At 56.4% G+C, this 19,307-nt stretch overlaps 2 protein-coding genes and 1 long non-coding RNA gene across 3 annotated transcripts in view; 1 reads left to right on the forward strand and 2 right to left on the reverse strand.

Moving 5' to 3' along the window:
* The first annotated feature begins 5,040 nt into the window (after positions 1–5,040).
* On the forward strand, positions 5,041–17,520 carry RHOF (ras homolog family member F, filopodia associated). Its single transcript, XM_086681633.1, has 5 exons — positions 5,041–5,441; positions 5,720–5,807; positions 14,757–14,866; positions 14,954–15,088; positions 15,910–17,520. Exons 1-5 carry the CDS (start codon positions 5,316–5,318, stop codon positions 16,072–16,074), a joined length of 624 nt encoding a protein of 207 aa, XP_086537759.1. The 5' UTR covers positions 5,041–5,315; the 3' UTR covers positions 16,075–17,520.
* LOC147575280 (uncharacterized) lies at positions 8,167–15,017 on the reverse strand. Its single transcript, XR_015242203.1, has 3 exons — positions 14,894–15,017; positions 11,038–11,146; positions 8,167–10,572 (listed from the first exon to the last, which is right to left on the reverse strand). It is a non-coding gene; the product is annotated as an uncharacterized LOC147575280 (long non-coding RNA).
* Positions 15,470–19,307, reverse strand: part of TMEM120B (transmembrane protein 120B) — a 44,807-nt gene continuing 40,969 nt past the window's right edge. Inside the window, exon 12 of the mRNA XM_086681628.1 lies at positions 15,470–19,177. Within this exon, the coding sequence (XP_086537754.1) occupies positions 19,064–19,177 (114 nt within the window). The 3' untranslated portion in view covers positions 15,470–19,063. The remainder of the gene's footprint in view (positions 19,178–19,307) is intronic.

Here is a 19,307-nt window from a genome sequence, read left to right on the forward strand (position 1 = left end):
CTCTGGACTCTGGTGGTTTGTTCTTGGGGGTCACCCAAATTTGGGCATATCATGGGCTGGGTAACACCTGGGGGTGTTGTGAGGAGGACGTGAACTAGTGCTTTTGAAACCGAGGCGTTTGCTTCATAATAATGGCAACTCTCCTTACTCTCCTAACACAAGCTGACTGGCTCCTGGTGTCCCACTGTCTCCAGGAAGCTCCACAGCTGGAGATGGTGTGGCCCTTGATCTCTGACCCCTCCCCCATGCGGTCTCTAGTTAGGGATTACTTTGATGAACCATTTGGGTCCCAGGTGCCACTGATCTGCACCACTCCCCCATCTGGGCTGAAGTTTGGCTTCCTCGGGGTCGGCCCTGCCCACTCACTATAAGGCTAAACTGAGGTTTTAGGGGAGCCGGTAGGGCTTGACCTGGAGATTTTGAGAGCATCTTGGCGCTCGGTCAAGAGAGGCTTTAAGTCAGGCGGCTGTGCTGGTGACCTTGGGCGAGTCTCCTGTGTGAAATGATAATAAAGCCCGCTGGAAACGGGAATGGGGGGAATTAAGTGTGACTAAGGGGGCTTGGCCTCACGTTCTGACTTCACACTAGCTGGCCTCCATTCCCTTTTGGCTGCAAGGAGTGGGGGCTGGGCTGGCTGTGAGCTCCTCCCCCACTGACCCACCCCTGAAGCACGTGGCACTGCCTCAGGGCCAAGGGGAAGACTGGCTTTCCGTAGGCAGGGAGCCAGCTCTGTTTTTCCTCCGTGTGGTTGGAGTCCGAGCGGTGGCCTGCCCCCAGCTTCACAGGCTGTTCAATGGTCGGGTCATGATTTAGGGTCACTCCCCCCAAACCCAGAGATAAGTGACTCACCCAAGGTCACGAGGCCACCACTGGCAGCCAGTATGGGCTTCCAGGTGTCCTGACTTCAGCCTCTCGCCTGTGGCCATGGCACCCCCACCCCAGCTGTCTGGGTTATTTCGGGCTCCCTCCCATGCCAGCTGTCTGCTTGAAAGTAACCAGCATGGTGCTCTTGGCTCTTTCTGGGCCCCTTCCCTTGGCCCCATGAGGGTCTCCAGTCCCAGATAAGTTGGGTTTGGTCCATCTTGTCCTTTGGTGGGGAAAGGAGGTTCACTCCACTGTCCCTAGCACCAGAGCCCCTTCCCCCTATCCAGGGTGAGGGGAGAGGGGGAAGCACTTGGTAGAAGTTGAGGAGGCTCACGTTTTTATCCCATGGGCCTGTTCCGTTCTGGCCCCAAACACGAGGTTTAAACTCGGTAGTCATTGAATTGCTCATTGAACCCCTTTGATCCTTGCGAGACTGGCTCGATGCCTAAGGGTGTCCTGCATCCCTTTGGATAGAGTCCTTAGGGCTCCCGGATACAGGGGTCTTTATATCCCAAGGGCGTCGGATGATTAAATAATTGACTTAAACTTCGCCCCCCAGCCACAGCCTGAAGGGCTGAAGCCAGCTCCTCCAGTCCCGCCCTAGGAACAATTAGGGAGCAATTAGGTGCTAAACTGTGGTCTGGGTGTGATTCTCAGAAGGGTGAGGTGTCCCTGTGACCTGTAAGAGTCATACCCCCTCCCCACTACCATTTCTTCTTTACTTCTTTCTACTTTCTTTGCCCCTGCCACCTCCTGGGGGCAGGGAGAGACTGAGCAGCCCGTCTGTCCTCTGGCTGTATGTAGTTCCTCCGGGCTTAGAGGTTGGCCCCGCCCCCGGTCACCAAGCGAGCTCGGGGCGGGGCTGCTCCTGGGGCCAATCCGGTGGGGCCAGCCTGGAGAGGGCCACGCCAGCGGAAAGGCGGCCCAAGGCTGGGAGGTGGCTGGACCTGCCTCGCTACTGGACACTAGGGTCCCTCCTCTTCCGGCCCATCCGCCTGGAGCCCCAGCCTGGATACGACCTTTTGGACCCTCTGGGTGGAGACTGCCTCTGCCTGGACTGTGGAAAGAGGCACCCCGCCATCTTGGAGGCTGCCTGGATCCAGCGCGATCTCCAACTGGCCAGTGACCTCAGCAAGTCCCCGCCCCACTGGGAGCTGAGGGCTCCCCGTGTGAACCTGAAGGAGGAAGGTGGATGATGACTTTTTGAGATGTTTTTAATTCTGGCTTTGTGAGGGGAGCTTTTTGTGTTCCAGTGTGACCTCCCCACCAGCGCCACCAAGTGCTGCGACCTGGACAGAGTCCTGGGCTCCCAGGCCATTCCTGGCCACCTCCCATCTCTGGGACGTCAAAGAATAGCTCAGTTTTTTCTGCCTCATCTGGGGTGGATGACCCTTCGGGTGTGAGGTGAACTCTCAGGATGTGCAGAAGTGCCAGGGAAGTGGAGGCTGTAAGAATTGTCATTAACTTCCCCATCCTGTCCTGTGCTGGCCCGACTTTGCCCTGACAAGACAAGTGGATCTGGCCCTTATTCTCTCCTGAGCTCAGCCGGCCTGCTCCCCTAGCTTCTGTTCTGTGCCCATCAGCTCTATGGCAAGAACCAACTTAAAGAATCTTTCTTGCTCTCCTAAACCTCTCCAGGAATTCCCGGTGAATAGAAGGTGAATGACTTGGGCCCCTCAGCACATGTCACAGGTAAGGGAGCAGGGTTCCCCCATGCGAGTGCGCCTGCCCAGCTCCTCAGCTGGCCGGGTCTGGCCCAGCTGCCTCTGAGGAAGCTCTCGGCAGCTGGCCTGGCTCCTGGGTATTTTTAGGTACAGATCCATCCCCTACACCACCACTGGAGCTGGGTCCAGCTGAAACACACTCCAGGCTGGGTGGGGCTGGGGTGCTGCCAGCCCCTTGGCCAGGCAGGGGGTGGGCAGGCGGTCTGGGGCCAGCGTCAGCTGTTGTGCCTTGCTGCAGGCTGGCCCGGGAAGTCTCGCTCTTCCTCTCCTCCTCCCCCTGCCCCTCTGTATTGTGGAAGCCATTTGATCTGCCTCAGTTGGGACTGTAGCCCTGTTTCTCAGGTGGAGAAAATAGAAACCGAGGTCTGAGGATTTTGAGGAAAGTCAGGAGGTGTGATTAACTCCCCGGTGACAGTTTGCTCAGAGTGGGATGACCCTCCTAAGCGCATTCTGCCCCTAGCCCCTCCTCTCCTTCCCTTCCTGTCTCTCCCCAGGCTTCAGGGGCCCTGATTCAGGGTCAGGTCCAGGGCTGGCTGCAAAGGTAAGTGGTCTTCCCCTCACTCAAAGGCTTCTTCCAGCCTCCGTCTCCCCGAGTGATAGTAACCTGGTCCTTTCCTGCCAGCCTCAAGCTGCCACTGTGGAAAGATGACCCTCAGTCCTGCCTCACCAGCCAATCCCAGCTCCTCCATGGTCACCAGAGAGAGCTTGAGGGCCTGGCTTTGGCTGGGCTCCTGTTCTGTTCAGGAGTCTCCTGTCTGACACCCCCCCGCCCCTTGAGCCTGGCAGCAAGGCCCTCCATGATCTAACCCCGGTTACCTCGACAACCATGTCTGGCCTCCCTCCTCACTCCCCAGGCACTGCAGAATCTGATGGGGTTTTCCAGCCACCGTTCATTTGTCCAGGGTACCCATCTTGCTCCCGTTGGTCTGCCCTCCCAACACTGCCAAGCTTAGGCTCAGCCTTCGCTGAGCCCTACAGGGGTCTGGTCTCTAAAGCGTTGACATCTCCCGGACCCCTTAAAGAGGCTTCCCCTAAGACAGCTCCCTCCAGGCAGGAACACAATTGCCTCTCAATAAACTTGCGTGGTAAAAAAGGAATGAATGAGTTGCTGTAAATTTGTGTGTGTGTGTGGGGGGGGGGGTGCTTGACCTAGCAGGTGGCTCTCTGACCGGCTGCCTAAAGCTTGGGACTTTCACATAATAGCGTGGAACTAGGGGGGGCCTTACCTCCTTTTCCCAGCTATAGGCTTTTTTGTAAGCTCTCACGAGCGGTCGCTGCTCCCCTCTGGTGGTCAGACCTGCCTTGCATCCTCTGAGAACGGACGGGGCACTTAACAAAATTGCCAGGTTGGCAATTTCCTCCCTGAAGTAAAATTTACTTGGTCTTTACTGAGAACTTGGAAATTCAGAATCTTCCCGGGGATGCGGTGGGGGTGGGGCAAGAAGATCCTGAGTCCTGCCTAGCCCTCTCTGAGGAACCTACCAGAGATCCAACCCCAGCTGGTTGGACCCCTCTCCCTCACTTAGCCATGCTTCAATGCCTGCTTGCCACACACGGGCTCTAGGGGTCTCCTGCCTCTCCTGACCACTAGCCTGGCTTTTGCGAAGGACTGTTGCAGGGAGGGAAGGGTTGGGTGGTCTCAGCCAGCAACCCCCGTGTTATCCTGCACATAGTGCTTAATAAATAGTTGTTTTAATCAAGGGGCGTGGGAGGATTGATGAGACTGCCTGGCTTGTGGCCTTAAGATAGGTGGCTAATGGCTGGAGAGCGCTTAATCAAATCAAATTTAAGGGTGGGGTGGAAGTTATCAATGGGCCCAGCTTCTCACAACTAGATCTGTCCTAGCTTTCCCCATCCCTTCCTCGACGGTGTCTTCCTCGGTTCACGCCTCTGGCCCCTGCTAGAAAGAGGCTTCCGCCCGCGTGGTTTGGGGCCAACCCCCAAAGGAAATTGTTCCCGGAGTTCACCTGCCTTCCAAGCCGTCCGCCCCAAGATGACTGCCCGCCAGAGGGCGCCAGACGCCCACCTTGCGCTCTTAGGGAAGTGGGAGGGGTAGGTGAGGGGAACCGCTCTTCCCCACCCCCAACCTGCACCCACACTGGCGCCGGTAGGGCTGGGCTAGGTGGGCAGGCACGCCCCCTGTGCTAGCATCTTTCCTGGCTCGACCAACCTACCTAGTGGGGAAACTGAGGTCGGAAGCCGACTTGCCCCAGGCCACACAGCTGGGGCGGGGCAAAGCGAGGGGGCTTTTCCCAGAGCTGGAGACCCAGTCTCCTGAACTCTGGTGCTGGGGCAACGGTCCGCCAATCAAAGAGTCTCTGTCAGATGGGGGAGGCCGAGTCGACCAATCAGAGGGGCCCTGCCAGAAGGCGGAGCCTGCCAATCAGGGGTGCCCAGCGAGGTACCGCGGAAACCATCGAATCTTGCGGGTGGGGGGCGCGCCGTGACGTGCAGGGGAGCGAGTGGGAGCCGCGCTTCAGGCTGAGCTCCTGTTTCTCAGCTGCCTCAGTTTCTCTGGGAATGACAGGTGAACGCACCGGGCTAGGACCCTAACGAGAAGGAAAACGGGTTGGGAGGTGGGCTTGGGTGGCTGCCTGGCGGAGGTGATGCCTGCACAAAGTGGGAGGGGCTTCTCTAGCTCCGCCCCTGGATCCCGCCCCCGCCCCCGATCTCTCAGCCCCAGCGGTCTGTCCCGCGCGCTGTTGCCAGTGCCGCCGGCTCCCGGCTATGGACGCCCCCGGGGCCCCGGGCCCGGACCCGGGCAGGAAAGAGCTGAAGATTGTGATCGTGGGTGACGGCGGCTGCGGCAAGACATCATTGCTCATGGTGTACAGCCAGGGCTCCTTCCCTGAGGTGAGGCCCACCGGGGGGGTGGGGGGGTGGTGAGGGTTAGGCTACGGGGGAAATGGGCTTGGGGCCATCGGGGGCGACGGACGGCCTTCAGCCTGGATCCCGGCTCCCCGGCGTCCAGCGCGCGGAGAGGCAGCCGCCACCCCGGGGCTCTTCCTCGGGAATTCCAGAGCCCATCAGAGTGAGGGGAGGTGAGCTGGATGGGGAGAAGGCGGGCGGTGCAGCCGTACCCGGGCCTCCGTCGCACCCCTTAAGAACCAGCCCGACCCCTTCTCCGACAGCACTACGCCCCATCCGTGTTCGAGAAGTACACGGCCAGAGTGAATGTGGGCAGCAAGGAGGTGACCCTGAACCTATACGATACCGCTGGTGAGTGCGCCTGCGCGCCGAGGGTCCCGGGTGTCCGAAGGGTTTCCCCCGCCCGGGTATCCCCCTCCGGGCATCCCCCCACCCCCACCAGCCTCTTTGGGCCCTGACATCCTGTCACTCCTGAAGGCTGCGGAGGGGCGCTGGCAGGGTGGCCCTGGAGGCTCAGAGGGCCTCAGTCGCCCCTTTGAAAGGAGGGTCTTTGAATGACATGAGCTCCTCCGCCACCTTCCTAGCGCTGATAATGCTGAGAACCCACGGCTTCGTTCCTCTCCTGTGGTTCTAGAAAACCGTGGGCATCACTTCTGCACCCCATGGTTCCAGGATTTCATGTGTTGCATGCTGTGGTCTCTTTAAGACTCTGTGGGCTGCAGGTTTGAGTCCACTGATGCTGGGATTCTGTGGGCTGAATTTCTGGGTCGGGTCTATAATATTCCATGCTACAGATCAGAGCCTGTGACTCCGGGATTCTGTGGTTGACAGTCCTGAGGCTCCAGGGTCCTGTGGATATTGAATCTGAGTTCCACACTCCTGGGATTCCATAGGCTACAATACACAGCTCTGGAATTCTGTGGTCTACAGTTCTGAGCCTGTGGTTCTAGGATTTTGTGGCTACAGTTTTCTGTGTCTTCCTGGTTCCCTACGAATAAACCAAGCACTGAGGAAGGAACAGAGCTATAGGGAACGTAAGTCCAAAATAAGGTTCTCTCTGCCACCTGCAGCTCCTAAAGCAAGTGGATTTATGCGAATCTGAGTCAGTTTTTAGAGTCCCTGTTGTTGGGAGCTGCAGGGAGGGGGTGGGGGGTCTGCCCCCAAGGAGCTTGCATCCTGCCCTCAGTCCCCCTCTGAGCTGAGCCAACACTGGGGGACAAAGGTCAGGTTCCCCGGATAGAACCTCACCCAACCTCTGTGACTCAGTGTTTAGTGATCTGCTTGGAACCATGTCATCAGGTGCCCTTTTCCCTGCCAGCCAAGCCTTATATGTGTAAGGGGAGGTCTTCCCTGGCCCGGGACAGGACGGAGCCCAAACCCAGACATGCCCCACCCCAAGCCTGTCAATGGATCTCTCATGCCACCCTGGAGAGAATCAGAAAAGGGACTGTCTGGCCCCCAGACCCCTCCTCCATTCCTGACTTCATCAGTCTTTACTGTATGGTGGCTCCTGCCCGTAACGGCTTCTAAGGAGCCCCATTTTGTTGGACGAGGACCCCGAAGGGCTACCCCCAGGGCAGGGCCGTGCTTCCAGCCCTGTGAACTGAGAAAGCCAAAGGTTGTCGAGGAATTCCCAGGGACATAGCTCTAGGAACAGTAAAAATCATGGTGTGGCTGGAACACTTTTAGTTTCACATGCTTCCTGTTGGGGACCCAGGGAGGGGCAGGTCCATTAGCCCCACTTTGTGGGTGGGGTGCTGGTGCAACAGGGAGAGTCAGAGGGGAGTGGTCATTCCTTCCTCTGACCTCAGGGCCTCTCCTATCAGATTCCTGGGGTTCACTGTTCGTGGAAGCCTCCCCCATCAGACCCAACACAGGGACCACTTCTGGTCATCGTGGCCTTGCCCAGAGAAAGATGTTCAAAGAACATGTCAGGACAGATTGTGGTGTGGGGGTTCTGGAAGTTTCTGCTTGGTGTAAAGAAGGATTTGCGCTAACAGGTGCTGCGGGAGGGATGGCGGAGCTTCAGGCCCAGTCATCAGAGGCACCAGGGCGGCCACCAGGGCAACGACGATCTTCCTGCCACATGCTTTGGAATCAGACCTGGGCTTTGTTGACACTGGCTCCTTGGCTGTGTGTCATCGGGGACACCTGGACCTCAGGTTCCTCCTCTGTAATCAGGGCTAAAACAGTCTTGAGGAGTAAATTAGATCCATGTGATGTATAACACAGGGGCTGGCTCTTAGGAAGGGCTCACTAAGTGTTGTGAGTTTTTAAGCACCACCCCCCCACACCACCATCATTCAGGCTCAGACCCAAACCCAACCTGTTCTGAATCCGTGGCCTGCAGAGATCTGTGCTGGCCCCCCGCCCTGCCCTCCCAGCAAGGTTCTCCCAAGCAGCAGAAAAACAGAGCTGGGGTTTGAACCTCTCAGTGGAGTCCTGGGGGAGTAGAATGGCTTCAGAGTCAGCAGGACGGCCCAAGGAGGAATACTCAGGGAGAAAGAAACATGGGTGTTTCTTCAAGGGTGTCCTACCGTGACCCAGGAAGCCCTGTTGCGAGGAACATGAAGGAGAGACTGGGTCATTCCTCTTCTACACACCAAGTGCCCAGCACAGCGCTTATGGAATGAATGAAGAAGAAATCTGAGGAGCGCCTGGGTGGATCATTTGGTTAAGCGAGCCCCGCATCTGGCTCTTGTGCTGACAGCTTAGAGCCTGGAGCCTGCTTCAGATTCTGTGTCTCCCTCTCTCTCTGCCCCTCCACTGCTCGTGCTCTTTCTCTCTCTCTCAAAAATTTATAAGCATTGAAAAAAAAAAAAAAAAGAAAGAATAGAAAGAATAAATCTGGATTCAGAGACACCCTTGGAGAAGGTCCTGTGTAATAAAGGCAGTGAGATCCTCTCTACCTGTGGGGTAGATGGATATCAAAAATAAACAGCAGAAAAGGGTGGCCAGGTGACCTACTAGAGAAAGATAGAGACTAAGGGGGTGAAGGGAATGACTATACTGGAGATGAGTCTAGTAAAAGTTATTGTAGAAGGTTCTGGAACCTGATGAGCTAAACCCTACGGTGGGGCGGTGGAGGGGAGTGCAGAGTAGCATCTTTCTGACCAACCACTGGTTGATCAGCCAGAGCTGTGGGCTCGGGGTGGCCTCTGAGAGGTTGAATTTCTCCACACCCAGGACCTTGGCCACAGGGGAGGCCAGTCTGTGGGAGTCACGTGGGAGGCCAGTCTGGCTGTGCGTCTCCATCCTGCGGAAGCAGATACAGACACAGTGGCTTGAGGGTGGTTGAGGGGAGGTGGAGCTCTTAGTGCTGACAGGTGAAGGGGAGACGGGCTCCCCTGCCCCCACCCCCCACCCCGCCCTGACACTGTCAGAGGCAGGAAGCTGTGGTGTGGTCTGAAGTTTCCTGGACAGAAGGGAGGTGGGGACGAGGTGGGCTGTTAAGACACCAACTAGAGATGGAGCTATGCGGGCCTTGGGGTGGGCCCCGGGGTGAGGGTGTCACAGAATGGAATGGGGGTTGCCCGGGGAGGTGGGGGGCTGTGGTCCCCTTCCCAGCCTGAGATGGCAACAATAGGAAAAGTTGGGGGCAAAGGAGTTGTGAGACAGGGAATCGGGGACAAGAGGGGTATCTAGGGGCGAGGAGCCCTGGAGGCTTGAAGAGCTGAAGCCAAGGGCCGGTCAGAATGTGGCCTCAGCTCCAGGCTGGGGCTGCCCCGGCCCGGCTCCTCCTGCCTGGGGAGGAAGCACAGGTGGGCGGGCCCCAGTAGCAATACACGGGTTCCTCTTCTGGTAGCTTCCCCTTCTCATGCTGCCTGCACCCCTCCCCTGACCGACGTCCTGGCTGGAGCTGGGAACCACCTGCTCTGGTAGGTCCAGAATATTTGGGGACCACTGTGGCCCAGTGACACCCTCTCTCCTCAACCGGGCTCCGGGCCTTAGAGATCCCTGCCCCTGCAGAGATGACTGACACAGCAAAGCTCCTTCCCACAAAGGAAATACCCTCGTGCTAGGCGAGAGCCTCACTTCCTCCCCACCCCACTGGCACTGCCAGCTTCAGGAAGATGGGCCACTTCAAGGGGAGCTGGGGCCCAGAAGACCTTTCCTCTTCAGAAACAAATGCGTCCTTTTGCACATGACTCCGTGCAAGCTCATCTGCAGAGGCCAGAGTGGAAGCCCGGTGTGCCTCTGGACAGGTGACTTGGCCCCTTTAAGCCCTGGCATCAGTGTGGGTAGATGGGGAGGGTATTAGTATCGCCTTGTGGCTGGAGGGCCCCCTAAAACTTCTGGGTCCAAAGATCCAGGGTTAGAACCCTCGCCCAGCCCCCCCACCCCAGAAGTTTCTGGTTCAATAGTAACCATAGTAACAGTCCTTCCCCTTTGTCCGACATTGCTTAGCCTCCCAGTCCTTTATTTCCAGTATCAGGGGCAGGGTTATCACCCCCTTTGCCAGATAAGGAAACTGAGGTCCAGGGAGGGAAGGCACCCGAGTCACGGAATGAGAGTCGGAGTGTAGCCTGGCTCTCCTGACTCATAGAGGAGAGGTGTCAGGACACTCCACACCTCCCGAGAGGACATGAGGCCAACAGCACGCGGGAGTCCATTGTTTGTTGGCCTGGTCCCCATGTGGAGGTCCACACTGAATCTTGGGAAAGTTGAGCCAGGCACAGTCAAGCCAGGAAGGCAACCTGGAGGAGGGAGCTGGAAGCTGGGCTGGCTGCCCATCCCCTCCCAGAACCCCTCTGTCTTGAGATACCTGTGTTGGCAGTCTTTGCCTTATTTGGTTGGGCCTGGGGCTTGTAGGGTGAAGACAGCTCCCTACCCTCTCGAGTGGACTGAGAGAGGCACCCCCAGTAGTCTCACCTACGGCCCTCTGTCTTTTACAGAGTGTCCCCTTAGCTGTGTGACCTTAAGGCAACTCGCTTCACCTCTCTGTGCTACACTTTCTTGCATCTCTAAAATGGGGATAACTACAGCCCTACCTTGTTGGCATCGTGATGAGGTAGTGTAGGCCACGGGCTTCAAATGAAGCCATGAGAGAGCACAACGAGCCTTCGTCATGAGTGAGCACTGCCGAGGTGTGTTGTTTCACAGGTCAGGAGACCATCTGTGAGGAAACAAGGTCCAGAGGTCAATTCCCAGTCGGGATCTTGGGGAAGGCTCCCTGAGAGAATTTTTGGCCATTTTCGAGCAGCGCGGCAGGCAGCTGACCTTGGAGTTAGGGACTGAGCTGGCTCTCCAGCTCACAGGGAACCTGTCTATGACCTTGCAAAAGGCACCCCCCCCAGCCACATGGGCTCCTAACAGGAAGAACTTTCTCCGCCCAGCTTACCTCCCAGGGTGGCTGCTTAAATTAACACAGGTGATCGAGGTGAAATGCCCTTGCTGACAGCCGGGGAGATTATCGTTACACCTACTCACCCACTCATTCGTTCGTTCACTCACCACACGTTTATTGCGTGCGCCTGCATCCCAGGGGATGACAGAGATGGCCCCTGTCCTCCGGGGCAAGTGTGCTCATGGTGGGGAGACAAAGCCAAACCCAAACCAAACGTCAGGAAGTGATACGTACTCAGAAGAATAATAAAGCCATGGTCGGACATGGGACAGACTGGGTCGAAGGCTTTGTCTCCGAGCAGTCAGGAAAGCTGCCCCCGAGGAGGTGACATTTCTGCAGAGACCTGAAGGAAAGGAGGGAGCAAGCCTTGCTGCTACCTGGGGAAGAACCTTCTAGAAACAGCAAGGGCAGAGGCCCCCAAAGGGGAGCAGGCTAGGTCTGGCTTCCTCCTTCAACCCACGGCTGCCCGACTTCTGCCCTCATCAGCTCTGCTGAAATCCTCACAGGCCGTAATTGCTAAACCCCCTGGCACGTCGCGGCCCTGGTCTCTGCTGCATCTGACAAGAGCTGAACAGCGTCAGCCAACAACCAGCCAGTCTTGACTGGACGCCTGCCGGGCGCCAGGGGTTATTTGCGAGGACAGACATGGTCCCTGCCCCCAAGGTGCTTACAGTCCATGGGGAGACAGGCAGTAAGCCAGTGTCTGAGCACAGATTGTGGACACCCAGGGTGGGGGAGACTCTGTGTGGTGAGAGACGAGGGACGGCCTCTCTTGAGGGGCCAGCCAGTCAGGATGAGGGAAGCCGTTGGAGCACAAGAGGCCTGTTTTACAACTACTTGTCCACTCCGGCCCTATTTTTTTTTTTTAATGTTTATTTTTTTTTGAGAGACAGAATTTAAGTGGGGGAGGGGCAGAAGAGAGGGAGACAAGGATCCAAAGCGGGCTCCAGCCTCTGAGCTGTCAGCACAGAACCCGACGTGGGGCTCAAACTCAGGAACCGCGAGATCATGACCTGAGCTGAAGTCGGACGCTTAACCGACTGAGCCATCCAGGTGCCCCTACTCCTGCCATATTTCTAACAGGGAATGGATATGTATGTTATGCCAGAATTAGGAAACATCATTAAATCATGGAGGACCAGAACCTATTTTTGCACAATGCAAAGCAGAATAGAGCCTTGCTGGTATCACCAGAAGGAATGCTTGACCCAGAACTTGATAAACTGGGGTTGCGTCCTGCCTGGCTCACTGATGACCTCGGGCAGGTCACTTTGAGCTCAGTGTACATGGGAGTATTCTTAACTTCTTGACTAGCATATCGGGTGGTAGCTGTAAGGATTTCTTAACTGTCCCTAGCCAAAAGCACTCTAAGAAGTGTCTAAAGCAGGGTGTCTGGGTGCCCCAGCGTGTTAAGCGTCTGACTCTTGATTTTGGCTCAGGTCATGATTTCACGGTTCATGAAGTTGAGCAGTGACAGTGCGGAGCCTGCTTGGGATTCTCTTTCTCCCTCTCTCTGCCCCTCCCCTGCACTGTCTCTCAAAATAAATAAAAAACATTAAAACAAAAAAAAAGTGGGGCACCTGGGTGGCTCGGTCAGTTGGGTATCCAACTTTGGCTCAGGTCATAATCTTGTGGTTCATGAGTTTGAGCCCCCCATTGGGCTCACTACTGTCAGCGTAGAGCCCGCTTAGGATCCTCTATGCCCCTCTCTCTGCCCCTCCCCCGCTTGCACTCTCAAAAATAAACATTAAAAAAATAATAAAAAGCATATAAAGCATAAGGGGGTATCAATGTGAAGAAGTAGAGAGGAGACAATTATCCTAGAAAAGGAAATAACGTGGACTGTCAGTCTGAATATTTTTAAATAATGCTAAAAAGAAAATGTGAAAAAAAAAATTCTTTAAAGCATTCCAGGTGTGGGAAGACAGCAAGTACAAAGGCTCTGAGGCACCAGAGCTTGGTGGGTTTGGAAACAGTGTGGGGGGGAGGAGGGGGGAGGGAGATAAGGTCAGGGTCCGTGGGTTCAGGTCATGTGGACACTGGGAGATGTTTGGATTTAGTACAAAAGGCAATAGAGAGCTATTGAAGATATATATTTTTTAAGTTTATTCATTTTGAGAGAGAGAGACAGAGTGAGCAGGGGAAGGGCAGGGAGAGACAGAATCCCAAGCAGGCTCCGTGCAGACTCAGGACTGGGACTCACGAGCTGTGAGAATGTGGCCTCAGCCAAGACCAAAAAGTTAGACACTTAACTGACTGAGCCATGCAGGTGCCCTTATTGAAGATGTTTTTCCTTTGACGGGAGAGAGGCAGGATTTCACTCGTGTTTTAGATTCATCCAGCTGCTGGGTGGAGGGAGAGTGGATTGTTAAGAGGCAGCAGATCATGGGCGACCAGCTGTGGCTTGGATGGTGCCATGCTACCCAACAGAACTTTTCTTCAGTGATACAGGTCCTGCACCTGAGCTGCCCGTTTACGGCAGCCGCTAGCCCTGTGTGGCGATGAATCACTTGAAATGTAGCTAGTGCAATGGAGAACCTGAATTTTTAATGTTAATTAACTTAAATAGCCACATGGGGCTAGTGACTACCCTATGGGACAGCACAGGTCTAGAAGGACATGGACAAAGATTAGGAGAGGGGACAGTTTGGAGATGAGCTGAAGCAGCATCCTGGCCTGTTTCCCACCATTGTACAAGGATTTCTCCAGCTTTGTGGTGATAAGGACAGAAGAATCTGAGTCGGCCGGGCCCTGACAGTGTCGGGGGGACTCGGGCTGAATGGCTGCATGGAGTCCTCCTGGCCCAGCCACTGTCATAGCTGTGGCTGCTGTTCACTGCACGCCCTCAGGGGTCCTGGATTGAGGGAGAACCAGTGGGAAGGGAGAAGGTGGCAGTATCCTGGCAGCAGCTGGGGGGCGGGAGCAGGATGTGGTCTGTCCGCCTTCAGTGGAAAGGCCAACTTTGGCAGGGAGGGAGCCAGAGGGTAGGCTGGCGCCTCGCCGGGGTAGGGGCAGGGGATTCCTGGGCCTCTGCGTCCCAAGTAATGGAAGGAGGTCACCTTTGTGCCTTTAAGAACACTAGGGCATATGGTGACCAAGTGCAGGGCATAACCCTGGGCCTGCTTCTGGACCACGGCAACCCCCCCTACGGGACATCACCGGTGACACCTGAGTCAGCCTGTGGGTTTGGCTAGAGAACAGTGTCAGTTGCTCACGTGAGTGGTTGCTCACGTTTGATACCTGTACTATGGGAGGTGATATAGAATGTGCTCGTTCTTAGAAATCCGCGGGGCACTATCCTGGGGTGAAGAAGCAGGATGCCGGCCATTACTGTGGCGTGGCTCACGTGTTTACATATAGAAAGGGCAAGTGGAGCAAAGTGTAAACACCTGGAGATCTGAGGGCGTTCTTGGCACCCTTTTTGCAACTTTTAAGTTTGAACTTGTCAATAGAAAAAATTACTAAAAACATTAAAAAGCCACACTCAGCCTTGGCCTCGGATTCAGTCTGTGCTGGGGGAGGGGTGTTCAGTCTCCCCACGTGAGTCTGAGTGTGGTGAGCTTGACAGCAGCTGTGCTGGTTGCCTGCCCGGCCCCACAGTGGCCTGGGCCCCACCAGCCCCTGAGCCTTCAGGGAGGGGAGGGATTCAGCCTCTCTCTCTCTCTAACCTGGGTGCCAGGGCAAGGGGGCAGCGGTAATGGTCACGGGCAAAATCACTAGCAAGTTTCTCCAGTTTCTCCTGAGCGCCCTGTAATCAGGCCGTTCTGGGCACTGCACGGGTTTCGTCTCGTGTAATCTTTGCTACCGGGGGTTGCCACCTCTGTTTTGCAGACGAGGAAACTGAGGCCTTAGAGACAGAGTCACCAACCCCTTGCCCATCTGAGCCCAGACAGGGGAGTCAGGTGGACAAGGAAGTGGTGCCTCCCTGACCCCTACCTACCCTCCGGTTTCAGGGCAGGAAGATTATGACCGGCTGCGACCCCTGTCCTACCAGAACACCCACCTCGTGCTCATCTGCTATGATGTCATGAACCCCACCAGCTATGAAAACGTCCTCATCAAGGTGAGGCCCGCGACCCAGCCAGCCTACCTCAGGGGTGGGGACCACGGATCTGGCCTCAGCCCTGATGCCTGCCTTCTCCCTCCACAGTGGTTCCCTGAGGTCACACATTTCTGCCGTGGGACCCCCACGGTGCTCATTGGCTGCAAGACAGACCTGAGGAAGGACAAGGAGCAGCTGCGGAAGCTCAGGGCGGCCCAGCTGGAGCCCATCACCTACATGCAGGTCGGTAGGGGGTCTCCCCTCTCTCCCCCTCCATTTCCCTCCTCTCCGCCCTCTTCTTCCCTTTGTCCTTTAATCCTTATAACGCTGAGGCGTGTTCTGTTGGCATCCCCTATTTTGTGGGAGAGAAGTGGAGACCCAGAGAGGTTAAGTGGAGGTTAAGAGCCACACAGCTAACCTGCAGCAGATCGCCAGGATCCTGCCCCAGTCACTCTGGCTCCGGAGTCTGGGTCCTTAACCACCATCCTGTCCTGTCTGCCAGAGGGAACTGGAGAGGCAGGCCTTGTTCAAAAGCAGGGTTCCCCTACCCACGAGAGTCACGGGCAAAACCAAACCCTGCGGCTTTCTGGGTGAGGCACGGGACGATAAAAGGAACGCAAAGAACACTGGTAAGAAAGTTTAATAAAAAGAAGCATTAATAAAAGCAAATGTTAGAAGAGAGAGTTTTTACTCTCCTAGCAAGCCGTTTCCTTAGTTGTGCTCTGGAGAAGAGGAGAGAGGCGAGTAGGAAGCCCTTTGTGTCTGGGGGCCCCTAGCTCTTCAGAGGCCTGGCAGACACAGTTGTCGGGATCCGGCCCCCTCTCTGCCTGAAGGTGGACAGGACGCTTCTCTCAGCAGCCGCAGCCCTCAGGCCACACCAGACAGGCCTTTATGTCCCATCCACCCACACTGGTGGGGGCTGGGCCCGGGATAGGGAGAAGGGGGCTCCCGCCCCGGGGGGCCCCCCAGAGCCAGATCCAAGTCCCCAGATCCATGAGGGGGTGTCAGGAGGTGCCCCATGCTCCAGGCCCCTCATCTAATGCCAGCCCCTCCCGCCCACCCAGGGTCAGAGCGCCTGCGAACAGATCCGAGCCGCCCTCTACCTAGAATGTTCTGCCAAGTTTCGGGAGAATGTGGAGGACGTTTTCCGAGAGGCCGCCAAGGTTGCCCTCAGTGCTCTGAAGAAAGCACAGCGGCAGAAACAACACCGGTTGTGCCTGCTGCTCTGACCCCTCTGGGTAGGGCACAAAGCCCTCAGGGCAAGACTGACAGGGGCCAGGCCACCAGCCCCGGATTATACCCCGAGATCCTGCCCCATCCCCAGCTTTCCAAGGGCACCTGGAGGTGGGTGTCTCCTTGTGTCTGGAGCCTCTGGTTAGACTCTTAGAACATTCTGGAGATCTCTTATTTCCCAGCTGCGGCTCTGACCATGAACTCACCTTTGGGTTCACACTGGAGCTGTGGCCCGCATGGAGGTGGGTGAGGGTGCTGGACTCAGTCCCTCTGTACCTGGAACCGGCATATGTCCCCAGGACTCAGGAGTACGTGGCCTCCCCCCAGCCACGTGTAGCCCCCTTTGCACACCCAATAGGTCCTCAAAACCCATGCTTAAAACAAAGAACTACATCTGGTACGTGGATAAGTGTGGATTCGTCAGCGTTCCACACGGCCCCCCCCAAGACCGCTGCTCCCATGTCACCCGCCTCCCTGGGCTCTGGAGATAGGCACGGCTGCACTCTCCAGCTCCTCACTTCCTTCCTCCAGGAGCTCGGGGACCACGATGGGATAGGGGCCTATCGGGACAACACAGGCACCAGCCCCGGACACGGGGGCCAACAGCGGCCCCAGCCCCCCCCCCCCCCCGCCAGAGGACTCCAGTCTCAGCCTTTGGCTGGGCCACCATCTTTGCAGAGCCGGCACACATGCCCAAGGGGGACAAGAAACTCTCTCAAAAAGCAAAAAGTACCCTGGACCACACATCCAGCCCCTGCTCAGGGGCTCCTCACCTGCAACCCCCCAGTGCCAGGAACTTGAGATGAAAGTGACATTGGCTCCGAGTGACCTTGGGCAAGTCACTCCTCTCTGTGGACTATCTCCCTATCTGCAAAAGGACGGCACTGGCTCATTTTAATAGTCATCAAGTTTCCTCTGTCCCTCACAGCCTCCACTTCTGCCAGGATGTGGAGTTCTGGAGCTGAGACCCCCTTGACCTCCTGTGAAAACACACTTAACCCCCAGCTGCAGATCCACTGAACCTCCTCCTGGAAGGTCTGCAGTCACTTCCGGGAGCTTTTAAACAAGTGCCCCAGGTGATTCTAATGCCCCACAGATTGAGAGCTGCTTGCCTCCTGAGTGAGCCAGGAGTCAGCCTTACTGAACGCGGCATAACGGCTTCAGGTGCCTCCTGCCCTCCCCGGGATCTCCTGCCTCAGCCCCACTAAGCCTGAGCCTCTCTGAAGTCAATTGCTAGGGAAAGAGACTTCTGTATTCCACCCACCTCACACAGGTTCCCCAAGGCCCTGCCATGACCTGGGGAGTCAAGAGCGTCGTCAATCCAAGTCCTCATGGACAAATGATAAATGATATAGGACGGAGGTCCACAAACCGTACAGTCTGTGGACCAAATCTGGCAGCTGCCTGTTTTTGTAAATAAAGTTTTGTTGGGACACAGCCACGCTCATTTATGTATGCATTAGCTGCTTTTGCCCTACAACTGCAGGCTAAGGTAGTTGTAACAGATTATCTGGCCCTCAAATATTTCCTTACCATCTGGCCCTTTACAGAAAAAGTTTACCGACTCCTAGTCTAAGGAAAACTCAAGTGCCTTAGGGCCAGATGGAGGTGCGAACGAGTGAAACAGGACAGGTACAAAAGGGAGTGGTGGGTCTGTGGCATATACTAGAAAGCAAGCGCCCCATCCTAGGCAGGCAGCTCAGCCCAGCCAAGAACTGCCCTGTGCGAATGTTGACAGATCTTTCCATTTTTCTAGGGAAAGTAGAAATCTGGGTTTTTATATGGACTCCTACTGGGGTGGAGGGGAAATTTCACATTTTAAAAATGTAACAATTAAAAAAGAAGCTTAAACTCCTCTGAGAGCCAAAGCATGACTGCGATGCCAGCCCTGAACTCTGGTCAGAGGGGATTTGTAGGGAAATAGTTAAAGGCAGCTGAGGCTCGCGTGTGGGAGAAGGCGCCGAACATTCAACCAAACCTGCTAGCTTCTTCATCCTCCCCACAAGCATTCAAGTACAGAATCCGACACAAGGTGACCAGCGGACTTGTCCTGGCTTCCAAGTGCCACCTCCCAGAAGTGAGCCTGCTCAGACTCTCCCCACCAACATTCTAGAACCTGACGGGGAGGGTGGGTGAGCTCTGTGATGGCTTAAGTCCCAGCCAGCGCTGAAAGTAAGGGTCCCACTCACTGCGAGAATTCAGGAAAGTGGGCTGAGGGGTGGGGGTCAGGAAGCCAAAATTTCAAATTCAAAAAAACCCAACACCAAACTATCTCAAACCACCCAAGTGATGCCAAGGCTGGGGCGCCCTCTGGTGGTAGCAGCACGACCCCTCGCCTCAGGCCCACCCCAGGGACCAGGCCCTCTGGGAGGCAGGGCACTTCTCCCCAGGTGGCCAGCGGAGGGAGAGGAAGCACAAAGAGCACCAGGCACAGACAGACAGTGATTCTCTGAGAACTTAAATACCCCACCACGGAGCAGCGGAGGCCGGGAGAGCTTACAGCGGAAGCGCTTTGCCGGTTTGCCCCGGGGAGGGAGGCTCCACAGGACGCCGAGGGGTTTCCTTCCACCTGCTGGGGACTCAGTAAGTAGCAGGTCGGCACTCCAGCGAGGCACATCCAAACCCCAACCTGAGGGGCTCCCTGAGGCTTTAGGCCCCCGCCCAGGAAGACTGACCCAGTCTCAGCCGTGAGAGGGCAGCGAGGGAAGACTGCGGATTCTAGGGCAGTCGGGAGGACCCCGTGTTAAATATGTCATAAATAGGGAGGCTGAGCAGGCTAACATTGTGCAGACGGGCAGGGGCCACATTCCTCTTGTCCACCGGGGACCAGGGCCTTGGCCCTTCTACCAGTGATGCGCTGGCCCCTGAGGTGGCTGCTGCAGTGGCCAAGGACACTGTGGGGAGGAAATCAGGTGCGGCCAGGTGCCAGCTGGAACCCCCTGCAGTCTTGAACCCCAGGGGCTGGGGGTGCACAGGTCCCTTGGCTCACAGCTTCTTCCCTTTGTTTCTGTTCTTCTGAAGTTTCGCGTGCACGACTTTGAGTGTGGTCAGGAAATTGCCAAGGAAGAGGACGAGGAAAGTGAGCGCCAACACGAACACCTGGGCAGGGGCAGAGGCGTGCGGGAAGACAGGGGAAGGCCCAGCACGGGGGAGGGGAAAGGAGGAAAAGGTTGAGCCAGCTCAGATCGGCTCCCGGCTGAGATGCCCACTCTGCCTCCGTGACCTCGCG

The sequence above is a fragment of the Puma concolor genome, chromosome D3, assembly GCF_028749965.1.
Source record: "Puma concolor isolate L17-30 chromosome D3, mPumCon1.1.hap2, whole genome shotgun sequence".
NCBI lineage: Eukaryota > Metazoa > Chordata > Mammalia > Carnivora > Felidae > Puma > Puma concolor.

Excerpts from the sequence above, each read along its gene's own strand:
- RHOF (XM_086681633.1), top strand. The coding sequence starts at position 5,316 with ATGGACGCCCCCGGGGCCCCGGGCCCGGACCCGGGCAGGAAAGAGCTG. Across the intron at positions 5,442-5,719 it reads GCCAGGGCTCCTTCCCTGAG|CACTACGCCCCATCCGTGTT; the intron begins GTGAGGCCCACC and ends CTTCTCCGACAG. Across the intron at positions 15,089-15,909 it reads AGCCCATCACCTACATGCAG|GGTCAGAGCGCCTGCGAACA; the intron begins GTCGGTAGGGGG and ends CCGCCCACCCAG.